At 36.2% G+C, this 24108-nt stretch overlaps 3 protein-coding genes across 4 annotated transcripts in view; 2 read left to right on the forward strand and 1 right to left on the reverse strand.

Moving 5' to 3' along the window:
• The window catches only part of PBRM1 (polybromo 1), a 351134-nt gene that overhangs the window by 102195 nt on the left and 224831 nt on the right, over positions 1-24108 (forward strand). The window lies entirely within an intron of this gene.
• CENPP (centromere protein P) overlaps positions 1-24108 on the forward strand; it is a 133482-nt gene that overhangs the window by 86165 nt on the left and 23209 nt on the right. The gene's annotated exons all lie outside the window — the stretch shown is intronic.
• Positions 1435-20017, reverse strand: ECM2 (extracellular matrix protein 2). Its single transcript, XM_061346981.1, has 10 exons — positions 19535-20017; positions 15541-15860; positions 10352-10540; positions 8858-9340; positions 8432-8547; positions 6708-6843; positions 6028-6185; positions 4045-4184; positions 2587-2913; positions 1435-1829 (listed from the first exon to the last, which is right to left on the reverse strand). The coding sequence occupies exons 2-10, from the start codon at positions 15833-15835 to the stop codon at positions 1622-1624; spliced, it is 2052 nt and encodes a 683-aa protein (XP_061202965.1). The 5' UTR covers positions 15836-15860; positions 19535-20017; the 3' UTR covers positions 1435-1621.

Here is a 24108-nt window from a genome sequence, read left to right on the forward strand (position 1 = left end):
TTCAATGTAGGTGGTAAATTTGAAGAGTGAACAGGCTTAAATTGCATACGTTTGACATTTGGAAATGTTATCCAAGTTTAATTGTCCATGTATTTCTTAAGTGAATAAGCATCCGTTTGTGACATAACCTTCACCCCTTGGCTTCTTTCTCCTTCTTGGTCTTCTGCCTCTGCTACTGTTGTATTCTGATTCCAAAATGTTTTTCTTTTAGCCTCTCTGTTTCACCACCATAACTTTACTTTAGATTTTGTTATGTTACATTATTGAGTGCTGCTTGTAGGAACAACTTATCACAGCTTGCTTTCAAGCAAGACTGATATTGATTATTGTAAATGACCAAAGGAGAAATCTTAGACAGATTACTTGCATAAAATTCACTTTTGTGATATCTTAAAAGTGGAAACATGCATGTTGGAAAGAAAAGCATGTTCGTGGTTGCAAAAAATCTTTAGTCATCTGTATTTTAGTGGTGTTACCTCATGCAAATCCGCTGAAGATTTTCTAGTGGGTCTTACAGGTCTGAATGTTGTGAAAAGTATTCTATTTGAAAACAGTTGCAACAATATGTGGCATTTTGCTTAAATTTATTATAAGAATGCATAAAATGGTGTAATACAGCAGCCTGTTTTCCATCCCTCCTTGGATCAATCTATGTATCTAAAATGCTTAGCAAAGTTTCTGAAAGCACTGCTCAGCAGTGTTGCGAAGTAGGTCTGAAGTTATTTAGCAATAGACTAAAATAATTAATTTTAATAATTTAGGTTTTTTAGTCTCTCAAAACAGTAGCTTGGGAGCTTAATGGTGTTTTACAAAGACAAAGGAATGTTAGCCAAAACATTAGCCAAAGTGACAAGGAAGGAAGGAATCATATGTTGAAAGTGCACAAGCAATGAAATCAAATCATGTCAACAGAGTATGTAAACAGTCAGCCTGTTGATTTCGCCATTCTTTACTGACCTTAGCAAATCACTACAGTATGACATCTGACTGTACTTTTCCAAACAAAATGCCCAAAGCAAACTTTTTACAGAAATCCGCATATCTTAGGATTGTTTCTTACAAGGAATGTGTTATATTTTGACTCACTGGAGATGAAGTACCATTGTGTCTTGCAGGCAAGAGTTTACTTGAGTAAGGGAGAATTTAAGTACAAAATCCAGTACCAGGTATGTTTTAAGAATTTGGTTCTTGCATTGCTGGAATGTTCCTAGCTCAAGGACTTTTATTTGTATAATTTTTAAAGCTGGTGGTACCATTTAAAATGTTTTGAACTCTGTTCAGGAAGTAAGACAGGACCAAGTGGAGGGTTTAGTTACAGCCTTCTTTTCTGAAATCTGATCTTGCAGAGGGTGTATCCGGGGGCATGGTTTGACCTGTTGTGTTTAAGTAGAATTTCTATCAATAGAAATAAAAATTTGTGACATAAACTTGAGCTTCTATTTTTACATGTAATGTTTTTATAATGAAACATTGAAAAATACACTACTATTTTGCTTCAGTATATAATATACTGTATCTTGTTTAAGTAGTAAGCAGGGTTTAAATCCAGAAGTAAGCAGACCTGATAGTAACAAAGAATAGAGTTCCTAGAGATACAGGTTGCAATGCAAAATTTGGGTGTTTATTTGCTCTTCTGTGGTTTAAGAACCACACTGCAGTAGGATCTTATGCATGAAAATGCGTGTGGTGACAGCTGTCTTGTATTGATGTAGTTGTTTTCAAGATGAACATGTTCCAAACGTGAATCTTCAGTCTCGTCTTCTTCACTGTTGTCATGAACATCATCATCACTGAGATGAGCCTTGCAGATGCGTTCTGGAGGGACTGTCCTGTGATATTGTAGGAGGAATTATATTTTCATTATTCAAGATGACTCATAACTTCATAATTGATGTCAAAGATGCTGTGTATTTGGAGACTTGAAAATGTTAACTTAATCAGTACATCAACATTTCTCAATGTAATTATTGAGGACATCTACAAATCGTTCTTTTTAAAATTCTCTCCTTGCATTGTATTCTCATTTATACTTGTTTACACTTATTTATACTTAGGTTCACATAGGGAAGTATTGCTACATGTTGCTGAATGAAAACTTTCTGTACAACGCACATAAGATACTCTGTCACTCCTTTGCTTTGTAAACTGCATGGAGGAACTAGAAAGCACCATGAACTGAACAGCTGTGCTGGCCAAAACCTGAAGAAAGGCCACTTCCAGTGTTCAGCAGCAGCTGGTGCCTCCTTCCAATGCTTTTGCAACCAGCTTGGATTCTGGTCCAAGAGCAGAAAACGCTGGTGCTTTGCTGTGCCTATCAAATTGTAGCTGCCTGTTCAGACATGCGGCCCAGGCAGTAGTACAGATTAATGTCTGGAGAGAACTGGTGCTCGGTATCTGTGTGTTTTCAAGAACTATTAGGCTGAAATCTCACTTTTCTCTTATCGTATGCAGAAATATTGCAATAGAAAACTCAGGATTTAGCACCTCCTCCAGATTTTTTTTAACAAAGCTTTACTTAAAGGTAACAAAAAAGGTTTACTTTAAAAAAGGGTTTAGTTAAAATGTAATGAAGAGTGCGGAAATTACCTTATTTTATTATTGTTCAGTCTTAGAAAACGTAGTTTTCTCATTTCATCAATTCCAAATGGTACAGACTTCAATTCATTGTGATCCAGAAACAACTCTCTTAGAGTGTGGTATGCTCCAAAAAATGATACTGGATCTATTCCATCATCAGTAAGTTTGTTAAAGGACAGGTAGAGATACTCCAGTCCTGGCTTCATGTGACCAAAGACATATCCTGGAATTCTTTCAATCTGATTTCCTACAAGTATCAGATGTAGTAAAGATTTTGGCAGATAGGAGGGAACATGATATAACTTGTTATAAGAAAGATCAATTGATTCCAAGTTCCTGCATTGGGGAGGGGGAGGGGGGGAGGGGAAAAAGAGGATTAAAACATTATAGCATACTGCATCATTAATGCTACATTACAAAATTTGCTTGACATGATACCAGGAAACTAAATTTCAAAAGGAAATTTGTTTTTGTGAATGGAGCAGAATGCATTTTCTGGAACATGGTGGGGTACAATTACTCTGGGAATAAAAAAAGAATTGAAGTCATTAATTACCAATGAAGCACAATGATTCTGTTGATGGGAAGAAATCTACAGTAATGAGTACAGAGAGAAGGCTGAACAGGGAAACCTCAAGGGGCTAATTTGTGGTTGATAAGCATTGATTAATTACAACAAGGAGTGACACTGGAAAGTGTGGAATAAGAAGGCAACTTAGTGGTTATGACATGGATTTTAAACTTGTTCTAAAGCCCATTTGAAATTGCATTGTTGTGTGAATGGCTCCTTTAGAAACCTTCCAGTATGCTTCACTTCCAGAGATGAGAGAAGCTGTTAGGAGCAGTATAGTTGTTTTCAGATTAAGCATTTTAGAAATCCAGAAATCAATTGATAGGACTACAGCAGGTTATGGAAAGGTACCCTACATAGCTTAGCAAAGAGTTTATCAGAAGAACCAAAAGCAGTATCACTTTTTGCTGCTTTCATTCTTGTTGTTTGCTCTGCTTACATTCTACTCTTACAGAGTGTGGCTGCAGTCTTCCTTTCATCTTACTTACTTTGATTTTCAATCTAATGGGAAATAAGGCTAGGGAAAATTAAACTATTTAAAAGTTATCTGTGAGATAATTATATATTAATGCCAAGTTATTGTGATATTATATGGAATGTTATTGATAATTTATATCCATTTTTTGATTGCATAGTCAGAAAAATATACTCTTATGTTACTACGGTACAGATTTGAGGCATAAAGTGGTTTTGTTTGAAAACTGACTGAATACCTCCTAGATTATACAATTTAAGAAAAGGAAATTAAAGCAAATTAGCTAAGGAAAACAAGCAAATAAAAAGATAATTACAATTTCAAATTAGAAGTAATGAAGTGGAACTATTTATTTTGTTATCTGACTTACTAATAACAGAGGAAAAAGAAAATAATGACAGTGTAAATGCTTTGTACTTACTCTTGGTTTATCCAAGCCAAAGGTGCTATTCTGTGCTCTTCTAATTTGTTATGCTTTAGCACAATAACATTTATGTTTCTTGTATGGTTAAAGCAAATTTCCGACACTTCTTCAATTTGATTATTTTCAAGGTATAACTCCTGTAAGTGCATTTGGAAAAAAAATTTATGAAACCAAAATAAGTTGTTCTTGCCATTGCAAATTCAGGATATATCTTTTACATGTCCTCCATACTGCCAGATACAGCTGAGAATTTCTGAATCACTTTGTAGCTGAAGTGTGACTTTCAGGAACGCTCTTTTTCAAAACAATTGTTTTGCTTTCTCACTTGCTTTGAAAGAGCAAATAGGAAAAGAGCTGTATCTTTGGTCTTGCCTTAACTTGTGCAGTGTAAGAGTATACAATGTGAGTGGTGAAAGTAACAAGAAGATGTCAATATTTTTTGTCATGGAAAGTTATTAGTGAGAAAAATGTAAAGAGCCTTGCTTTCTTCATATTTTTGCTAGGTACTTGTGAGCTTTGAAACTTTCAAATCTGGAGAAATATGAATGTTAATGTTTTACAGAATTTAATGCTGTGAGTCTGCAATGTATGAAAGTGCAATCTATTTTTTATTAAAATATTTTTAATCTCTGTGGTTTACAGAGATTAAATTCCTGATAATCCCTTGTAATGTAGGATAAATATGAAGTGAAATAAAACTGGCTAGAATATATGTAGGACTTGAAATAGAATTTAGTGCCTGTAGATGAACACTTTGGGAAAAGAGAAAAGCAACTTCATAGCCTGAAAGCCATTGTGAATTTATTAAGTGTTGGTTTCAAATTAAATGTTCCCAAAGCATATGAAGTGTGCAAAAACTTGCCAGGTGTTCACTGTTTCATCAAGGAGGGATGAAGGGAGAAAAAACCAACTGTTATGTGTGAGTGAATGGGTACTGGAGAGCATTATGCTCAAGTAAATTTGCAGGCAGTAGCTGCAAAAGAAGCTAGAGTTTTACAGAAAAGATGCTGTTGGGGTTTTTTTCCTCCTCGCATTTCAGTTTATGAAGGATCCTAAGGATAAAAGGAAATAAATACAAGGACGCTGAAATGAGAAAGAGGATAGGGAAAGATAGAATCAAGACAGATAGTGAAATTAATAGGTAGCAAGATTTATCTTTTGAAGTAAAGACTCAGGTAAGCTGAGAATGAAACTAAAGAGAGATTTAAAGGGAGGAAGAAAATACCTTCCAGATATCTTGCCTAAAAAAACACAAACGACTGCAACAAATCACGTTCAAATTCTGGGCAGAGGAATGGGATGGGAAATGAATAAAAGAAGAAATTTTTTTTATTAAAAATCAAGGAATAAGGAATCTGTCCAGGAAGAAAAATAAACCTCCTGTTCAAACACTACCCCCTACCCCAAATGAGGTGAGATTCAGCAAAGGCTAGGAAAGCAAGGGAAATTGAGACTTAGGCCAGCCAAAAGAGGCAGAGCATGGTTAGATCTAGGCATCTTTCTCTCTTTCAGACTAGACAATCTTGATTCCTTTAGTCTTTCCTTATAAAACAGGTTTTCTATATCTTTCTCTATTCTTGTTGCTGTCTTGTGAACTTTGTGTGGTGATTCAAAGTTCATAATGGTTTTGCACTGAGACATGATCTGTATTAGGAGTGTTAAGTGAAGGATGTATAATGGAACAAAGTTGCAGGCTACAGTTTTCTGAGACAGTACTAGAGAAATTCAAACTTTAAAGATACCTATTAGGATGGAGTTGGTATATAAGTAATTTTCGAGGAGCAATTATTTAGGAATTAAATTGTCACTGTATCTAGAAAAAAAAATTATAAAATTAAATTTATCTCTACCTGATGATTTTAAGTCGGTAAGTAAGGGAGGGAGGAAAGATGAAGATGGAAAAATGAAGTTTTCTTGTTTTGATGGTTTGGTTTTGTTTGGTTGGTTTGGGTTTTTTGGTTGGCTGGTTTTGTTTTTTACCTCGAGAGTGCTGGGAAGACCTTGTGGGATAATTCTAAATTTATTTCTTCCTAGTCGCAAGTAAGAGAGACTTTTCAAAGGAGAAAAGGCCAAAGGACTGACGTTTGCTTCACTAAGCTTATTTCCTTCCAATTCCAGGGTGATCAAGTTCTTTAAATCTAGGGAGAAGAAGGTCAGATATCTGATAGTTATTTCCATCTCATATCTTGTTAAAATACATGCTTTAAATTTAATAGTCTTAAACATTACTCAGATCAGTTCACACCAATGAAGAAATATAGCGAAAGGGTTTTCCTTTATTATCTCATAATCATGGGATTATACTGGTTATTAGTTTGTAGAACTTTAGAGAATAACTAGAGCTTTATAGCTTCCTCCCCACTCAGAATGGAAAAGAAAGCAGCTGTAAGACTGTAGGTATGTTCAACATATCCACCTCTACTTAGTAACCTTAAACAGAAGCTTCCTTTGGAGAGTAGCAGTTGCATAAGAAGGGAAAATGTAATTTTAAAAAACTTAGTCATCCAAATCCTTCAGCTTTTGTTGCTTTTGGAAAACACAACACTTAAAAGCTAGCAATTATTTTTCTGGTTATAAAAAAAACATGCATTTGTTGAACCTTCTGCTTTTCAAATTTATTTTAATATATTTCATATGATTTATATTAAATTTCTAAATACCTTTTAAACTGTCCTCATCAATGGCATGAAGGTGGTTGTCATTTATTTTTATTTCTTCCAAAGTTGATGGCAATTCAGATGGAATATGTACCAGCATATTTCCATCCAAATACAAACGTTTTAGCTTTTTCAGGATCTTAATCATAGGGAAGAAGAAGATTTCTTAGATTATCAAGGTGTAAAGTGTATGGTTAAACATATAATGTAATCATAGTTAATGTTTTCTTAAACACATGCTTTTGAAGGTTTGCAGCAGCAGTGCACTAATCTCCAGTGTTTTGAATAAAAAGGTTTTTTCTTTTAGTCTACTTAATTGAGGGTTTTATGCTCAATATTAACAAAAGCGGCCAGTTAATGGAACATGTGACTGCAAGAACATCAAATTTCCACATGGCCACCCAGCAGCTATCTATTCCTGTTTGTATTATTGCTGCCGTCTTTCAGTCATGTGGGTAATACCTCACTACACCACTGCAGTATTTAGGAGTTTGAAGTCCATGCATTTATAGGTAATGTGTTTATACTCTTCATTCATGAGTAAAATCAATGGTTTTCTGTAGGTCAGAAAATGTATTTAGGCATAACAGCAACTTTTTCAGTGGCCTAGGATTTTTATTACTTCAGCCAGCTTAAAGTACTGGCATGAAAAAGTATTGTAGCTTAAATAAATGCACATCAGTAGTTGTGCAGTAGTGAGCATTTAAGAAGGTGGAGTTGTTTTAGCAGTGGATCTGCTGAAGCCTGCTTTCTTCCTGTTTTGCCTTAACTGCCTGCTGTGATGTAAGCCTCACTAAAATTTATTTCACAATTGGGACACCTTCCTGGTCTGTCTTTTCCATACACTTTGTGGAGTTGTAGGAGCTGAAATCCCTTGAAATCGGCCAAAGCTGTTCATTTTATGTGGAGGGAGGTGGTATACGGTCTCCTACAAGACTGATTGCATATGGCAGGAAACAAATAAAACACGCTGTGATAATTCCATTGGTTATTTGTATGCTTTTTGATTCATCTTGCCTGAAAAAGCAAGGCCTTGGTGCCTTACTTCCACACTTAAATTACTACCATGAGAAATTACTGTGAGACTGTTCTGTCTTCAAATAAAGAATATGTAGATGCACTTGGAACAGCCTGTTACCATGTACGTTCCCAGTACAGGAAAAACTGAATGTAGAAAGATTCTTGGACTATTTTACAAGAAAGCTGTTCTTTTAGTAAGCAGCAGTGCTTGGAAGTTTCTCATTAAAGATAGTGAGCAATAAGCATATAGCTGATTACATGATCTACTGTTCAGTGGATTTTTTTAGCAAGACCTACCACAGGCAGATCTTTTGGGGAATCCAAGAACATAATAAGCTTTACAGAGCTAATGTAATGAGAAAGATGATACTGAGGCTCAACATTTGTAAATCCATGTGTCCCAGGTAGTGTTAATGGAACTTGAGCCCTTCAATTCTGAAATCTCTCAACAGCAGCTGATAAAATGTCAGAAAAATGTCTCGCTCTCATTGTTTAACATTTAATACTTGGTGAACGTCATTCAAAAATCTGTAGCTATTCTTGATACAAGAGATTTCTTGAAAAAGCCAGGCTTAACTGTACTGTAGTTATATGATGGTTACTCGTACTAGGGGAAACTGTTTTGGATCCATAGACTGAGAAGCAGAAAAAACTTCCCTTTAAGCGATAATTAGTCATAGGATAGTAGAAAAGTTAGGCTTTCTTACTTTGAATGCTCGTGGACCTATGCCGGGAGAGGTAATATTGTTTTTACTGAGATCAATCCATTCCAAATTAGGTATCCCGTTGAATGCTTCATCTGAGATAGTAGTGATACTATTTCCTAGGATAGAATTCAAGAAAATAGTTTGATTTATGAATTACAGCATGCATCTGAGTTGTGTCATATTGTGCATCAAAAATATATTACAAAAATAATTGTATTATGTACAATAATTATGTGTTCATATTAGTATTTAAACTCTAGTAAGCAAATCTAACTTTTATTGCTTTAGAGGCTTAGAAATTAGAATTCACTCTGATACATTTCTATGATAAGGAGCAACAAAGTACTAATACTGCTGTTGACTGCATTTGAGAATGGATACTATTAATTCATTTAAAAAATCATGCAAAGTAAAGCGTTTATCTACCTGTAAGGTCTAGACTTGTTAGATCTGGATCTGAGATTGGTGGTATTTGTTTAAGTTTGGCATTAATACAGCTTACTGTGGTGTCCGAGGTTGAACATCCAGATGGCAAAGGAGGAGCTTCTATGGGTGGAACCGGAATTGGGAAATGAGATGGCATTCTGGAAGTACCATCATCTTCATCACTTTCATCTTGTATGTCTTCTTTTGCATCTCCCTTTCTTCTGATAGGCTTCTTTTCTCTGTGATAGGTTCTATACTTCTGTCGATTTTTTTTGCCTTTCCTTCTTCTTTTCTTTCCATCCTTTTTATGACCCTTTTTCTCTTCAACCTCTATCACTTCTGTTCTCAGCAGTTCATCTTTCTCAGTTTGAGTATGTGCTGATGACAATACACTGGTGTTGTCAACGTCATTGGGTTCTGGAGAATCACCAGAAAACTCACTTATGTCATCCAGTGAAATAATACTTGAATCCAAAGAGGAGGCTAACCAGAGGCCATGAGGGGTGGAAAAAAAATAGTTGTCTGATAAGAGGATATGAAACTAAAGTTTCAGTAAACATATGGTAGCTATAGAAGAATAGTATTCCCCTTAGAATATTATTTGAAAGAATAAAAACACTGTCTTATATTGCTACTTTGACTCAGAAGAGTTTGTAGATAGTCATGATTCATTGCAGCTCCAGAAACAAAAGGGAACGCATAAAAGGAATGTTTCAGTCAACACGATTTCTAGTTCTAGATTTACTTTCTATGATGTCTCTACTTAGTGTATTTCTTTGCCTCACATGTGCACACAGGTACTTAAGGCTAAATAATATTTTCATGGTGAGAGGTGATTAAGTTCAGTACTTTGCAGGCTTAGAGTACTGGGAGAGGGGGAGGGAAATCACATTTCACCTTCATTTCCTCGTTTCCTTTTTAGAGGTACTGATTTTGTTTAAATTTTTACCAATAAGCAGAATTGCAGTTCTTTTGTTCCTCTTGAGAGTTGACTTCCTTCTCTCGATTTATATCAAATAACTGCATGGTTTTTATGCTTCTAACAAGATGTACAAGTTTGTAAACTGTATGATGTTTATTATGCATGTCTAATACGTTAAAAATGGCTAGTAGCTATTGATTGATCCATTGTGAATGGAAGTCCAATATAAAATGTAACCAGATGTTTTTTCTTTGTACATTTACAAAAAATTTTAAAGGTAGGAGGGAAGAAGCAGAAAGGGGCAAATAAAAAAATAGAAATATGGTTATTTCTGCTGTTGCATACTAAATATCTTCATTTCTTTAAATATTACATCAAGCTCCTCTAACATTCAGTGTACTGCAAGAAGCTGAAGTCAGCTTGAGTAGAAATTATGAAGACCTGCTCTTACTATTTTCTCTGTAAAAGGGTAATGGGTACTTTGTAATCCTTGCTATTATTAAATGTAACATTTGTGTTAGGTTTTGCATGAGGTAGTTTTAAAGTAGTAAAAATATTATGGTGTACTGTACCGGTATCAGAACAAACTGGGCAGCATTCTCCTGCAGGTATAATTGTTTTGGGACATCTCAGAGGAGGGCACATGGTGGTATCACATATCACTTCTCCTTTTGAACAGAGGCAGGTAATGCAGGGCTTGGGAGACCAGACGGCTTTATCATACATAATCATCCCATTAGCTGTGCAGTGCCCTGTCTTTCCTAAGAAAAGAAAATAGAAAATTGGAGTTAAATAGCTTAAACTGAAATGAAACCAACAGTGATCATTTAAAACTTTGGAAAGAAGCACTATTTTGTTCTTATTTTCAAAATATGTAAAATACACCCTATTCTAATGATCTTATCCTTATTCCTTCTTTTTCATAACTGCATTTTCTTCTGCTTTGTAGTAGTCTCCAATCCCTACTTGGTTCTTGGCTGCTCAAGCTATGGAGGCAAAAGGAGAGGCACACAATTAACATGTATGTTACCTGCTACATCTTCACAGTGAAAACTGGGTGCAGGTTCTCTGTCTCTCTAATCCTCTGCTCCCTCTTCCTAGCCAGATGATGAGGACCCTTACAAGCTTTGTCTTCTGGAAAAACTCTTGAATTATTAAACTTGAGAGATACTCCTAAAATGGAAAGGTTAAGCCTAGATGGTGAGTTTCTGAGGGTGTTTTGCATGATAGTTCTTCTTTCCTCTCCATCCTTAGAAATGGATCTTAATGAAAGATGTGCATAGATACAGCTGAGAAAGAAGAAAAAGTTTGCTTCATCAAAAGAGTGTTAAAATATGTCATTCAGAACTTCAGAATGTTTTTGTCCAGACCCGCTTCTCTTTCTTTCTTGTGCACTAGGTGTCTTTTCTAATATACTGCACATAAAATGACAAAGTTTTGCTAGGGCTCTGTGGAACCAGGAAGGTAACAATATTCATTTTTGTAGTGACTGTTCGTAGGCTTAATGGAAATAAGTCTATCCTGTAATGACTTGTAAGGTGGCAAACCTCTTCCCTGTAACTTGCTTTATCTGAAATAACCCTCTTTGCTCGGAAAGCAGCAAGGTTGAACAATTTGTGCTAGTAAATACTTCATCTCCAAAGTTTCTGGACATGAATCTACAAAAAACTGAGATTTCCTATGGTACCAGTCAAAATTTTCAGAAGGAAATGTAAACAAGATGTATTCTTTAAGCTATACTTGGATATTCAATAGGGAAGTTGTTTGGAGAGTGTAAAGGCTTTGGAAGGAAACTCTTCCAAATCTTCCTTTCCTTCCAGTGATGGAGTCTACCTAAGAAAAGGTTTCCCTGGGCAGCTCTCTGCCAGACTCTGGGACAAACATTGCACTTCAGCATTATGCTTTTTGGTGTGGTTTTTTTTTTGGGGGGAGGGGGTGTGTGTTTGTTTTTTTTTTTTTGTTTTGGATGGGGTTTTTGTTGCTTTTTTTTTTTTTCTTTTTTTTGTCTTTTGAGAGAAGGAAAGCCAAAGTTGAAATTCTTCATCCCATATAAATCCTTTTCTATTTTTGAGTGTACCTCTGAATCTGATGAGATTCTCCTTTCCTTCCTTTTTCCCCTTTCTATTAAATGCACTGGTGAAGTATTTGTTTCAAGCTGAAATCCCATTACTATGTTACTTCGTACTGTCCTGAATGGAAATAAAAATAGGTCCTCTTTTCCTATTTTGCTTGACTTCCTCCTTCCAATGAAGATTTAATACAGTGGGAAACTCTCATCTGAACTAAATTTATGTGCAAGCGACTTCCATTTGCAATAGGCTGTCTTTGGAGGGATTGTTTGCAGGGTTCGTTTTCTCACACTCCAGCCTGGTCCATGCTTGGTTATTCCGTTTTTAGAACAGAATTCAGGATAGTCTCTAAATGTCCTGACAAGACTCTTGTAAATGTTTGGTTTGAAATGTCTCTGGAATTAATATTTGAATCAAAATCAGGTATATTTCAGTATTTCAAGGTAGTCCTCCTCTCAGCTTCTTAGCAATGGTGCTCCTTTGCCCTTCTGTTTAAGACCATTGGATGTAAGCCTGTTTCCTAGAATAAAAATTAATTATAAAAATCATCCTGCTGGATGCTGCTCTGTAGTCCTTATTTGTTACTCTGAGGATGGAAAGAGGGAAAAATTAAACTACTAACAGTTGCATTTTGATTTTTTCAAAGCTCCAGGATATGTATGCATCATGTCAGCTGCATAAAGCTGTGCTCTGATCAACTCAGGCCATGTTAACTGAAGGAGGAGAGATGAGTTAGGCCAGGCCAAATGTTAGTTGGCTGGAAGTCCCTTGTCATTCTACCCAGGTATCTGTAATCCAGCTGTTTGCTGGATCCTGACTTCTGTTTTTTATATGCTTGCCAGGAAACCACAATATTTCTTTTAAATAATCTCCAAAGGAAACAAAAAAAGAACACTACACTTTCTCATGTTGAATAATAAAATGTCAGCTGTTCCAGGGGAACATATCTGGCTCAAGATGGAAATTCTTCTGTGTTTCCTTAAATTCTTTGTTTTAGCTGCTAGACTGTATCTGAAGTTGGGGCAAATCTTGGCTGAATAAGCATAAAAATATGGGTTATCAGGTCTTGGCCTCTGCAGACATCTTTTAACAAATCAGCTTGTTTTTTGTGTACATGAGAATTATTAAAAAAAACAGCAAGACAAATGTGTGTGCTCAAAGGCAAAGAGGTACCTTTGTATTGCATTGCAATAAAACTCTTGTGAGACAGAGTAGAGGCTGCGTTGAGGTGCTCCTTGAAGCTTTTATCCACAGAATAACTTCAGTTGTATTATGAGCAGGGAGAAGTGAAGATTAAGAGAAAATAGTGCAACAGTGTGCATCGTATTCTGTAATGCTTAGTGGGCAGATTGTAGACTGTGAAGGACAAACTGCTGCAAATTACCTTCTGTTGTGATGAACTCTCTGTTTTAATTTAAATGGTTCACATGATTTTGATATGGAGGAAGGAGATAGGTCTTGTTACTGTTAAACCTCTATTTAACTCTTACTTTTCATCCTGCATATGATATCTGTAAATTGGTTTTTTTAGGCTACTAAGAGCAAAATAAGTAGCTAGGAGAATGAAAATGAAGGTTTGGATTGCATTTTCTTCTATAGTAAAGCAGGATTAATAATAGTGATCTGTTATTTAATAGGCTCCATTTTTTCCAAATCTGACATTAACTTGAAAATATTTTAAACTTCAAAAGCTAGACTGAAAAATACCTTGTGGTTGAGGTCCTTGGCAGATGAGCACAGGACTTTTAACCTTTGGAAATATGGTGTAAATTCAGCATCAAGTTCCAAACAAAATGAGTTCAGCGGTTTTAGCTCAGCTTTTGGATGCAAGTCCAGATAGAAAAAAAACAAATGGGGCAGGGAGGAGGGAAGAACCATGCATTATTTCAGCATGACTGATGGTCTCTGACAGCGAGACTGGAATATCTTACATGAAGTGTGTGCTATTTATGTGGTGTTTTCCTCTGCTTACTTTAAAAAATATTTTTAAATTAAAGGTTTGACATTAGAAGTATGTATGGTAGGAGTAATATTATAGTACACACTAGAAATGTTATTTGTCCAGAGTTTTGCTGGTTTCCCCTGGTTAAAAACCCTTATTTAAAACTATATTACTTTAAATGGTTCAGCCTTTCCAAAAGCAAGGACTTGCAACAATTAGTAATTATTAAGAAAATGTGACTCAAATGTGTTTTGCTATCTAAATTGAGACCTATTAACCTAGTGGTCATGTCCTTCATGTATGACATACTGTAAGGCTTAATGCTTATGAAAACAGATTATTTTATGTAGAACAGTGGTAATCAGGGTTTGTTTGGGGTTTTTGGTGGTTTTTTTGTTTGCTTGTTTGTTTTGTTTTTTTTTGTTTTTATCCTTATAAAATTGCGTATGATGACTTTACTCAGTGTGTGATCTCTTGGTGCTGGAATGGAAGTGCCTATGTCTTTCTTAGCTATAGACATGATCCTGTATGGGTTCTTCAGAAAACCCTAGCGTCTTTTCTTCAACCTTTGAATCTCTTTTCATGAAAAGGTATGAAGTGTTACAGCATTTCAGTAGTTTTCAGTTGGTTAACAGGTTTCAAAACTGAAAAATGCTGATAGTAGTATTCAGAAGTTCTGATTTTGAGAATGAATGGATGATTATTAGACTCTTGTGAATCTTAATTTTCTGGTTTGTGAGTCATAATTTCCCATTTGCGATGTTGAACATAGAATCGCAAGCATCCTAGAGCAAGAGTTGTCTCCTCCTTTACTGCACTAAGGACCAAAGAGATGCTTAACAGCTCTCAGTCCTCAATGCCTGTCTAGTCTTCTGTTCTTTGAGGTGACTGAAGAGAAGCCTGTTAAAATTACCAAGGCAGGCTTCAATCAAGATTAATGAAATCGTGCTTTTTGTTTGTTCCTTAAGATATCAAATACTCTTCCCTACGTCTCCTTCAAACACCATAAAATACATATTAGTGCAGCAATATAGAAACCTGTAGATCACATGAAAGGCAAGTTTTATATAAATCATGCTATTGAACTTCTTTTAAATAAACCTGGGTTCTTGATGGAGCGTAAGAGTGATCTTGTGTTGAACGAGTGGGGTTTTTCTCTCTTAGATTGGTTTTCCGTCAAAAGGGTTTGATTTGTAATGTAAGTTTCATATTGCAACTATTATTGTGTATTATTAATTTATTTACAAAAGAATTATTTCTGAAATATTGCATGTAGCTGTAGTTTGAATGCAGCTTTTCAAAAATACAACTCAAAACAAAAGAACTTAAGTCTATTTTAAGTAACACTGGTGTTAGGGCCTCAGTGACATGTTAACTGACTTAGGAGATGTATTGAGCAAGAAATTCTTCAAAATGGCCTTCAAATGTGCTATAGATTTGTAATTATGAGAATATTCCAGTAACATTTTTATTAGTTAAGATGAAATGAGAATGCAGAAAACTTGCAGAACGGTAAACTGGCAAAGCAGGATTCCCTGTGGGACTTAGGCACAGATAATTAAATAGCTTCATATGCTAACCCCATCATTATTATAGAAGGCAACAAAATTAGGTCACCAAAAAGGTAAGTTTCCTTTCAGTATGTATTGCAAGTAGAGCTAGCATAAAGCTTTCATGAGTTGATAATTTTCATTTGAAATCAAGAGAAAAACCTGCCTATTCTGAAGTAGTAGAAGGGCTTTATTCTTACCTGGCAAGACACTGTAACTAGATTCATGTCCACCCAAACCTATGAGAGAGTCAAATACTCCCATAACACCATCATCAATGTTAATGAGAGGTATGCTGGGTACTACAGGAACTGGATCTGGAAACTTCATCCTTGCCTGTCTGGGGTCCTTGTGCTCAGCTGAGGAGCTCCTTCGCAGTTCTCTGTGGTGCATTCTTCTCCTTTGCCTCCTGGGAAGTGCATTAGTTTCATTTTGAGAAAAATCAATGCACAGAGACACAAGCAGGAAATAATAGACTAGTGATGTAGCCTGCATGTTTTTGTGTGTCTCAGGAAGTATTCTAGAATGGGGGAAAAAAGATGAAGAAAATTAGATATTGGAGAGCTTTTAATAATTATGTCAGTCATATCATAGAATCACAAAATGGTTTGAGTTGGAAGGGATTTTAACACTTATCCAGTTCCAACCCCCTGCTATTGGCAGGGATACCTCACACTAGAGCAGCTTGGTCCAAGCCCTGTCCAGCCTGGCCTTGAGCACTGCCAGGGATGGGGCAGCCACAGCTTCTCTGGGCACCCTGTGCCAGCACCTCAGCACCCTCACAGGGAAGAATATAGTGTGCTTTTCAAAAGCAGGTGGAGCAATACATGGTAGGTCAATATAACCAAGCTCCCTGTTGGAAAGAAATTGCCCTTGTGAGAGCTCAGGTAAGCAGTTTTAGTTCAGCGTTTGTTTAGTTCAGTGCCCTTGTAGGCAACAGCCAAATTCAGATAGATGCCAGCTTTGTATTTGGGGTTGCATTTGAAGAGGTAGTTTAGTAATTTAGTAGTTGTTACTGCTTCCGGCAAGGGTGTTCTTAAAAGCTGTTAAGAGTTTCTTCACTTTTTTGATTGCTAATATTTCCAGCAGTTTGTTGTAACTTCTGAACATGGGAATGGCAAAGTAACAGACAAATGCGCAATGCATTTCTGATATGCTGCCCCAAATGCTTTTGGCTTGTCATTTCTGTGCAAGGTATTTTTCACCAGAGATGATATGAGATGTTGTTTTTGCTTCTGTTTCTAGCTATCCTCCTCTTTAATAGTTCTGGGGTTTCTTTGGTTCTGCAGTATAGGAGACCTTTTGGAAGTTGGATCATAATAGCATGATCTGTGACATCCCACAGTTGATTTCCTAGTGGAAATCTCTATTAAGAATAGGTATTCTAAAAAGGTTGATCTATAATGGGTTGTGTTCTGCGTTTACATTCTAAGAAATTCATAATTCCTCTTTATATGGAGTCTTCCTAATAGTTCTACAGAAAAAATAGGTTTATTGTCACCAATAGGTGGCATTCGAAAACAGAGCAGTCAAGATTCAGGAGTATGCATGGAAAACGTATCCAGCGGTGGCTCTACCTGTGTGGAAATAAGGTTTTGCATGTCTGAAGTTTTTAATGATTTGTCATAGCTCTGCTGGCAGATTTTTTTCAGAAAGGAAATGCTCTTGTCCTGTGGCCTGTTTAAAGTGAGACAGTGAAGATACAAGTATTCTTGTGATGCTGATAATTAGTGAGGAGCTTGGGACTTGGAGCACTTAGGCTTTGTGTCCAAGACAAGCTTTAGGGTATATCCACGGTGTTTCTCTAAGAAAATGTTGAGGAGATTAAAAAAATGCTTTTTCTTAATGTTCATCAGTCTGACTTCATATGTAGGCATTCACTTCGGAGTTAGTCTTAATATAGTTACTTATATTGTCTAAGTACAGGAAAGAATTAATTGAGGAACTTGAACTGGTTTTCCCTGAATCAGATTTTGTTTAAAACTTGGTGCATCTTGGTATTTTCTGATTTATGTAGTAGGTCAAGTTTTTGGCCCAAGCTGCCTGAATTTTCTTTAACATAAGGTATGTGATTGTGTCTTCATGCTTTCCACAGCATAATTCTGGGGTTTGGTTTGGCTTTTTTATTCTCATGTTTTAAAATGAGAGTTGGCAGTAGTAAGCTTAAAACAGTATGGCTTTATTTCTTTCTAATATTGTAAGGTTTGTGCTCAACTATTTTAATTTTAAAATAGTACAGCAAATATATTAATTTGTAGAGTTTTGTTAAGCTAAGCTAATGGTTTGATTTCCATGTAAAGGCAATTTGAGCTGCAAGTGGCTCAGAAATCCAAATAACATCTCATGTAGTAGCAGGGTTCTTGAATTAATCCATATTTTAGTTTACTGCTTTCTACCCATCGGAAATCAGTTATTCCAAAGTGCTGTATAGACTTCAGACTGTCCATACATTTATTTACAGAAATTACTGTCAGTTAATATATCGGATAGATGCCAAAGCTTTTACTCTGCATTCGTGATGTCTGTCCTTTTTCAGAAAGTACTTGTTTCTTAGTACCTCAGCTTGAAGGACCAATGACCTCATGTTTTTGGTTTCTAACTTGCGTGGTAATAACTGGCTGTAAAATTACACAGTACATTTCTGTTCTGCAAGTTAGAATTAAACACAGAGAGAGCCCTTAGGGAAAACTGAATATACAAAGAAAAGTTTTGAACATGTGTATTCATTCTGTTGAACTAGTGACATCTTAATTATGGTCACATTTTTATAGTATACTTTATAATAACACCATAGCTATGTAGTTACAATGCTGCTACATTATATTTGGGCTTTTCTAGCATTTAACCGATTCTTCCTGTGACCATGGCGTGATATAATGTATAATATGTATAATAATGTATAATGGCATGACTGAAATACTTTTTTATTCTCTATGTATGTATTTTTAAGAGTCAGGAATAATATAATGTAATTTACAGTAAATGCAATATATTATATTTACTGTACAAACAATGTCTCAGGGTTTTGCTGTTAACTTCAGTATAGAGTAAAACTACAGTAAATCATTTTTAAATTGAAACTTGCTTTCATAAAATACTTTATAATTACAAATAAAAAAGAAAAGGCAATAGACATCCCCCCAATAATATCTCTTCATAAACTAATCCCATTCATATATGTGAGTTTATATGCTGTATTTTCACACCAAGTTAACTTTTCAGTACTGAAAGCTTAATAGTGCTGCTTTGAACCGAATGGTGTTCTTTGCATGAAAAATTCTGAGCTACGCTTTTAAGTTTCTTTCCTGCCTTGTTTAATAAGTGCTGTCTCACATTTTAAGGCCCAAATAATGAAAGTTGTACAAGAAAAAGGCCTTAAAAGCACTGGGCCTTTAATGCCCAGGACTGGTGTCCTCAGCTTATCTATTAGGAAGTTATAATTAGTATAGTGCCAGCCAACTTTTAATTTGCGGGAAATTCAGCTTATTCAACTTATACAACTTTTGTAACAAATAATTACATATAAAAATAAATTATTGATAGTTCATATAATTAAATATTATATCTTTGTACTGCCAGATACCCACAACATGACTGCATTACTATACCTTTTTTAATTTTACCCATAAATGTGTAGATCATGCATGGAATGTGAAAGCATCTGTATTACCTTTACTTTTATCATGTAATGTATTCAGTAGTTTGTAGCTTTCAAAATTTTTGTCTTCAGTATCTGCCATTTTGCTATTATGTTAATGGAAATAGTTAATTTTTCAAGTAGTGACCCTTTAGGAAAACCAGAATTTATTCAATAATCTATCTTTATGCAGTCTAAATTCAAACATGTCTCTAAGATGTCAGGGTTATTTCTCATGATACACAAGGGGTTAAAGTGATTTACCAAGATTTTTCACATACTTTTCTTTAAGTTTATTGCATAGAAATGAGTTACATTATTCATACCAGCAAAACTAATTGCACTTTCAGTTAGTTAAAGCTTTGAAGTGCATGGCAAACATTCATACCAAACAAAAAGCAGCTCAACTGGTATTGCGTATTTTATCTAGAAAAGCATTTCTGTTCAGTATTGCTAAATATAGCCAATATTATTTCATACATATTTGCAAAGTTAACATAGTTTAAGCCATTCAACACCATGCTTTAAGCAGTAATTTAAAATTTAAAACTTTTTACCTTGTAATCTAACCTAACAGCAGATTCTGCTTGGTGTCATTTAGTCTCCAGTTGCAAGTGAAACAAAATCACAGTGATATCTTTAAAATAAACAGAGAAACAGTAGGGTTTGTTGAAACATGTTAGCTGATTCCTTAGTTAAGTCTGAAATAGCTTCTTTCCCTGGGGACAAAGCGCTGTTCTGTTCTGTGTGCAGAGCATCAGCTAATACTGTTACTTGGAGAACTAAAAAGCTCACTTAAGGAAAATGAAAAGCAGCACAATATGTTCGGTCCGTAGGCTGACAGGGCACAGCTGGAAATTCCCCTTCAGTTACAGAAAGAGCAGGAAAATGGAGAGTTTTCAAAAGACACAAAACCTGTGTATTTTATTCCATTATGGTTTATGTATTTAGAAATTTAGTTTCCTGGTAGCATGGTTTTAGTGTAGATTTATTACTTTACAGAGATAATATATTTTGGCAAGCCTAAAGATTAACGCAGACAGCATTTGTTAAAATTAGAGCTTTTTTCTTCAGTTCATATTTTCTTAATCTGTGTCTGTCCTTATAGCCTATAATCTTTTCAAAGATTAAACTCTTTTTTAATCAAACTTCTTTTGGTGAAGTTTTTAGCATGAAAAATTTTTCCTTTGTCCATTTACAGGAATGATTTCCCCATAAGTTGCAGCTTATGTATGGAAAATAAAATGACTGAAGCATTTTCCCTTCATTTTTTGTAAGGCTAATTACATCCTGAAACATGATCCTGAAGCACAGCTATGCAGAAGTTGCAGTGAAGTTAGTAATCCAATTTGAGAAATGGGGGGGGGGGGGGGTAAGGGAGAGGATAATGGTACGTTACCACAAGTTCTTTGTAGGCCAGCAGAGCCACCTTCTTCATCCCAGATAGACCTTCTTCAGGGTGTCAGTGTTGGATAAGATGCTGATTCTGCTAAGTCTCAGAAATGACAAATTTACCTGGTGGATGGAGTTGTATGAGTTCTTCTGACATTAAAAATTTGTTTAGTGCTTAAATTGATATCCTGAGGCGTGTTCAGACAGATAGTCACAGAATGGTAAAACCATTGAGTTAACCATAATTGTTAGCCAGCATGTGGTGGAAAGATACTGGGAAAACACATTGTCTCTTAAAATAGTAATTCAGTTTCTACTGTGCTTTGCTTTGCAAAGTCAAAAGAAGAAATATTTAACTTCTGTAGTTTATCAGGAGCTGTTTGAAGAGAATGGAGTTGGTTATACTAAAAAAATTGAACTGGCATCTGAAATGAGATGTCACAGTTCAGCACCTGTGCTTAAAAGCTTTGATTTATAAAAGGGGGAGCCCAACAATAAGACAATTCTTCTAGCATAACTGCGGAAAAGATCAGCAACAAACATCTCGTGTTTTTGCATGCGAGGTAGAAGGCCTTATGTATTTAAATTATGATGTATTTATTAGAGACAAAAATGACAGCATTCAGTTCGTTATATATTTAAATGTAACTCCTTGCACTTCTAATTGCTGTCTCAGGATCATCTTCTGATAGTGTTCTGACAGAGATCTACAGCCAGCCTACCTAGCTGGGACACAAGACTGCCTGCTAGCAGACTAGTAAGGTGGATCTGGCCACCCTTTGCTCATGTGAAGCTCTGGTTTAATGCATCTGCTTCGAATGTGACACCTCCGATAGCTGAATTCTAGTAAATCCTTAAAGCTGGACTTTAAAGTTAGGCTGTGTTTTGAAAGGTCACTATCTCCCAGAATCTTTCCAGAGCTGATAGGGACACCACCTTGTCTCATCTGCTAGATCATAAGTTGAAAATCCTACGTCCTCTAGGAAGAGGTCCTGCCTGACCACTTTGATGGCCTTCTATGATGAAGCTATGGAGCTGATGGACAGGGGTAGAGCAGTTAATGTCATCTACCTGGACTTGTGCAAAGCATTTGACAGTGTCCCACACAACATCCTTGTTTCTAAATTGGAGAGACATCAATTTGATGGATGGACCACTCGGTGCATAAAGAACTGGCTGGATGGCCACATGCAAAGAGTTGTGGTCAATGGCTCGATGTCCTGCTGGAGACCAGTAACGAGTGGTGTCCCTCAGGGATCGGTGTTGGGATCAGCAGGTTGAAGGAGGTGATCCTGCCCCTCTGCTCTGCTCTCGTGACACTGCACCTGGAGTATTGTGTGCAGTTCTGGTGTCCTCAACATAAAAAGGACATGGATCTGTTGGAACAAGTCCAGAGGAGGGCCATGAGGATGATGAGGGGACTGGAACACCTCCCATATGAAGATAGGCTGAGAAAATTGGGGCTGTTCAGCCTGGAGAAGAGAAGGCTACGTGGAGACCTCATAGCAGCCTTCCAGTATCTGAAGGGGGCCTATAGGGATGCTGGTGAGGGACTCTTCATTAGGGACTGTAATGACAGGACAAGGAGCAACAGGTTAAAACTTAAACAAAGGAGGTTTAGATTGGATATAGGGAAGAAATTCTTTCCTGTTAGGGTGGTGAGGCACTGGAATGGGTTGCCCAGGGAGGTTGTGAATGCTCCATCCCTGGCAGTGTTGAAGGCCAGGTTGGAGGAGGCCTTGGGTGAGATAGTTTAGTGTGAGGTGTCCCTGCCCATGGCAGGGGCGTTGGAACTGGATGATGTTAAGATCCTTTCCAGCCCTAACTATGATTCTGTGATAAGACATAAGGATCTCTAGAGGTGTTACTTAATCGATATATAGACTTCTCTAAAACAGATACTTTAGCATGAGCAGTGCAGCATGAAGGCTTTCTAATTGATCTGAGATGATCTGTTCATCTGTTAATGTGTATTCCATGTTCTGGGTTTCACTCAGAAGGCAATTGCTGGTAAGTAAACACTTCCTCTGATGCCATACTGGTTTTAATATGTGAGTAAAAGTTCTGGAGGCCTTATAGTTCTGGTGATACCCATGTTTAGCTGTCCTTGTGGTTACCTTTAGATCTCTGTTTTCCTTTAGCATGTGTGCCAAAATGTACTTTCTCCTACATACGTCTGGTGCCATCTGGCATATCTGTTACACATGCTGAAGTTGAAATATCCAAACAAAAAGCTGTTGTACTAAACAGATAAATAATCTGGGCTGTTCTTCTCCTTCATCCCTCTAGTTACCTGGCATAGGAGTATGGCTTTGTGATTGTAGTGGTATCTGCCATTAGTATGAAACAGAATGCCTGGGAGGCCCTTGCTTATCTTTTTCTCAGCTTCTGTTAAGGAAGAAATAAAGACAACCTGAGGGATCTGCAAAGACATAGCTCCCTCTTTGTGAAAATGACATTACACTTTCCTGCAGTGAGCAACATCTGAAAATTGTAGGAGCTGTTAAAGGAAGTGTCCCATGGTTATGTGGTAACTGGAGGGTTTGGGGTGGTTTTTTTTAATTTGTAAAAGTAGTATCTGAAAATGAGCATCATCTGCTACATTCAAAAAGGATTTAAATGGATGTAAAATTAGTAATTAAATATTAGTTTAATACTGTTATTTACATTCAAATCTACTATGTAAACTTGCCTAAGAAAAAATGGTGTATACTGTACTAAAATCTCAGACTAGGATGGCCTTGTAAATTATTTCAGATATATGCAGTTCAGGCAGTTTCTGTGTGAGTAAAATACATTGCAGTATCCTCAGGGATCTCGTTTTTACTGTCTTTATGTGAATAATTCAGTCTGAGCAGATTGAGAAGCCAGTATCTGCTTTGCCTGTGAGTACTGTTATGTTGTTCTAGCCCATATGCATGGCCAGTCATTTGACTGAGGTGTGCAACATGAATGTCTCTTAAGATGCCTTAGTGACTAATAACTAAAATAATTTTCTATTATTTTATATCTTACGGCACACTGTCACCAGAGCATTGTTGGCTTAGTGTCTTGAGCAAGACGCATAGGATATGTGAAATGAATGTGGGAACCTGGAGTCCCTAGTATGGATTCTTCATGAAATACAGGCTGATCTCTTTTCCTTTCAATTTATTTGCAGAGGGGCAAGACTGTCTGTCATTCTTTGCCAAAATTATCCAGTGGAAAATTATTCAAGGAAGTCTTCTTCAGTGAAAAAGGGGGATGAGAATTTAGATTGGCATCAAGCTTATTTATAGTGGTTACAACAGATTTTTATAACATCTCCAATGGTACCTATTAGATGACAGCCAATAGTGGAAATAAGCTTTTAAGCAATGTGATACATTTGAAATAAACCCGTTTTCTATTTCTTCCTCAAAAAGCTTCTTTTCAAACACTTAGGTAAGTCTCACTTCTGTGAACATAAAAGATACCATGAATTAAGGCAGCAACACTCCTGGACCCTTGTACTGGTATGAAGTATTTTTTGAGATTTTAGGTATTTCTAATAATTGTGACTGGGTCACTATTTCTGTTTGAGTTTTCTCATCTGTTGCCACATTAAATAGAAATGAAGTAAAGAATTAGGATCTTTCTAAAAAACTCTACTAGGGAAGTGTGTAAAGAGCGAGTGTGCTTTTTAAGCTGTCCATGTCATATGAATATCCCTTATCTCCATATTATGCAGCAGCCTAGTTATGGCAATAGGGAGCAACAG

The sequence above is a fragment of the Neopsephotus bourkii genome, unplaced genomic scaffold (assembly GCF_033783945.1).
Source record: "Neopsephotus bourkii isolate Nb327-2 ecotype Australia unplaced genomic scaffold, CSIRO-AGI_Nbou_v1 NB_284, whole genome shotgun sequence".
Taxonomy (NCBI): domain Eukaryota; kingdom Metazoa; phylum Chordata; class Aves; order Psittaciformes; family Psittacidae; genus Neopsephotus; species Neopsephotus bourkii.

Excerpts from the sequence above, each read along its gene's own strand:
- ECM2 (XM_061346981.1), bottom strand. The coding sequence starts at position 15,835 with ATGCAGGCTACATCACTAGTCTATTATTTCCTGCTTGTGTCTCTGTGC. Across the intron at positions 2,914-4,044 it reads TTGGCTTGGATAAACCAAGA|GAACTTGGAATCAATTGATC; the intron begins GTAAGTACAAAG and ends TCCCCAATGCAG. Across the intron at positions 1,830-2,586 it reads CTGAACAATAATAAAATAAG|GACAGTCCCTCCAGAACGCA; the intron begins GTAATTTCCGCA and ends ACAATATCACAG.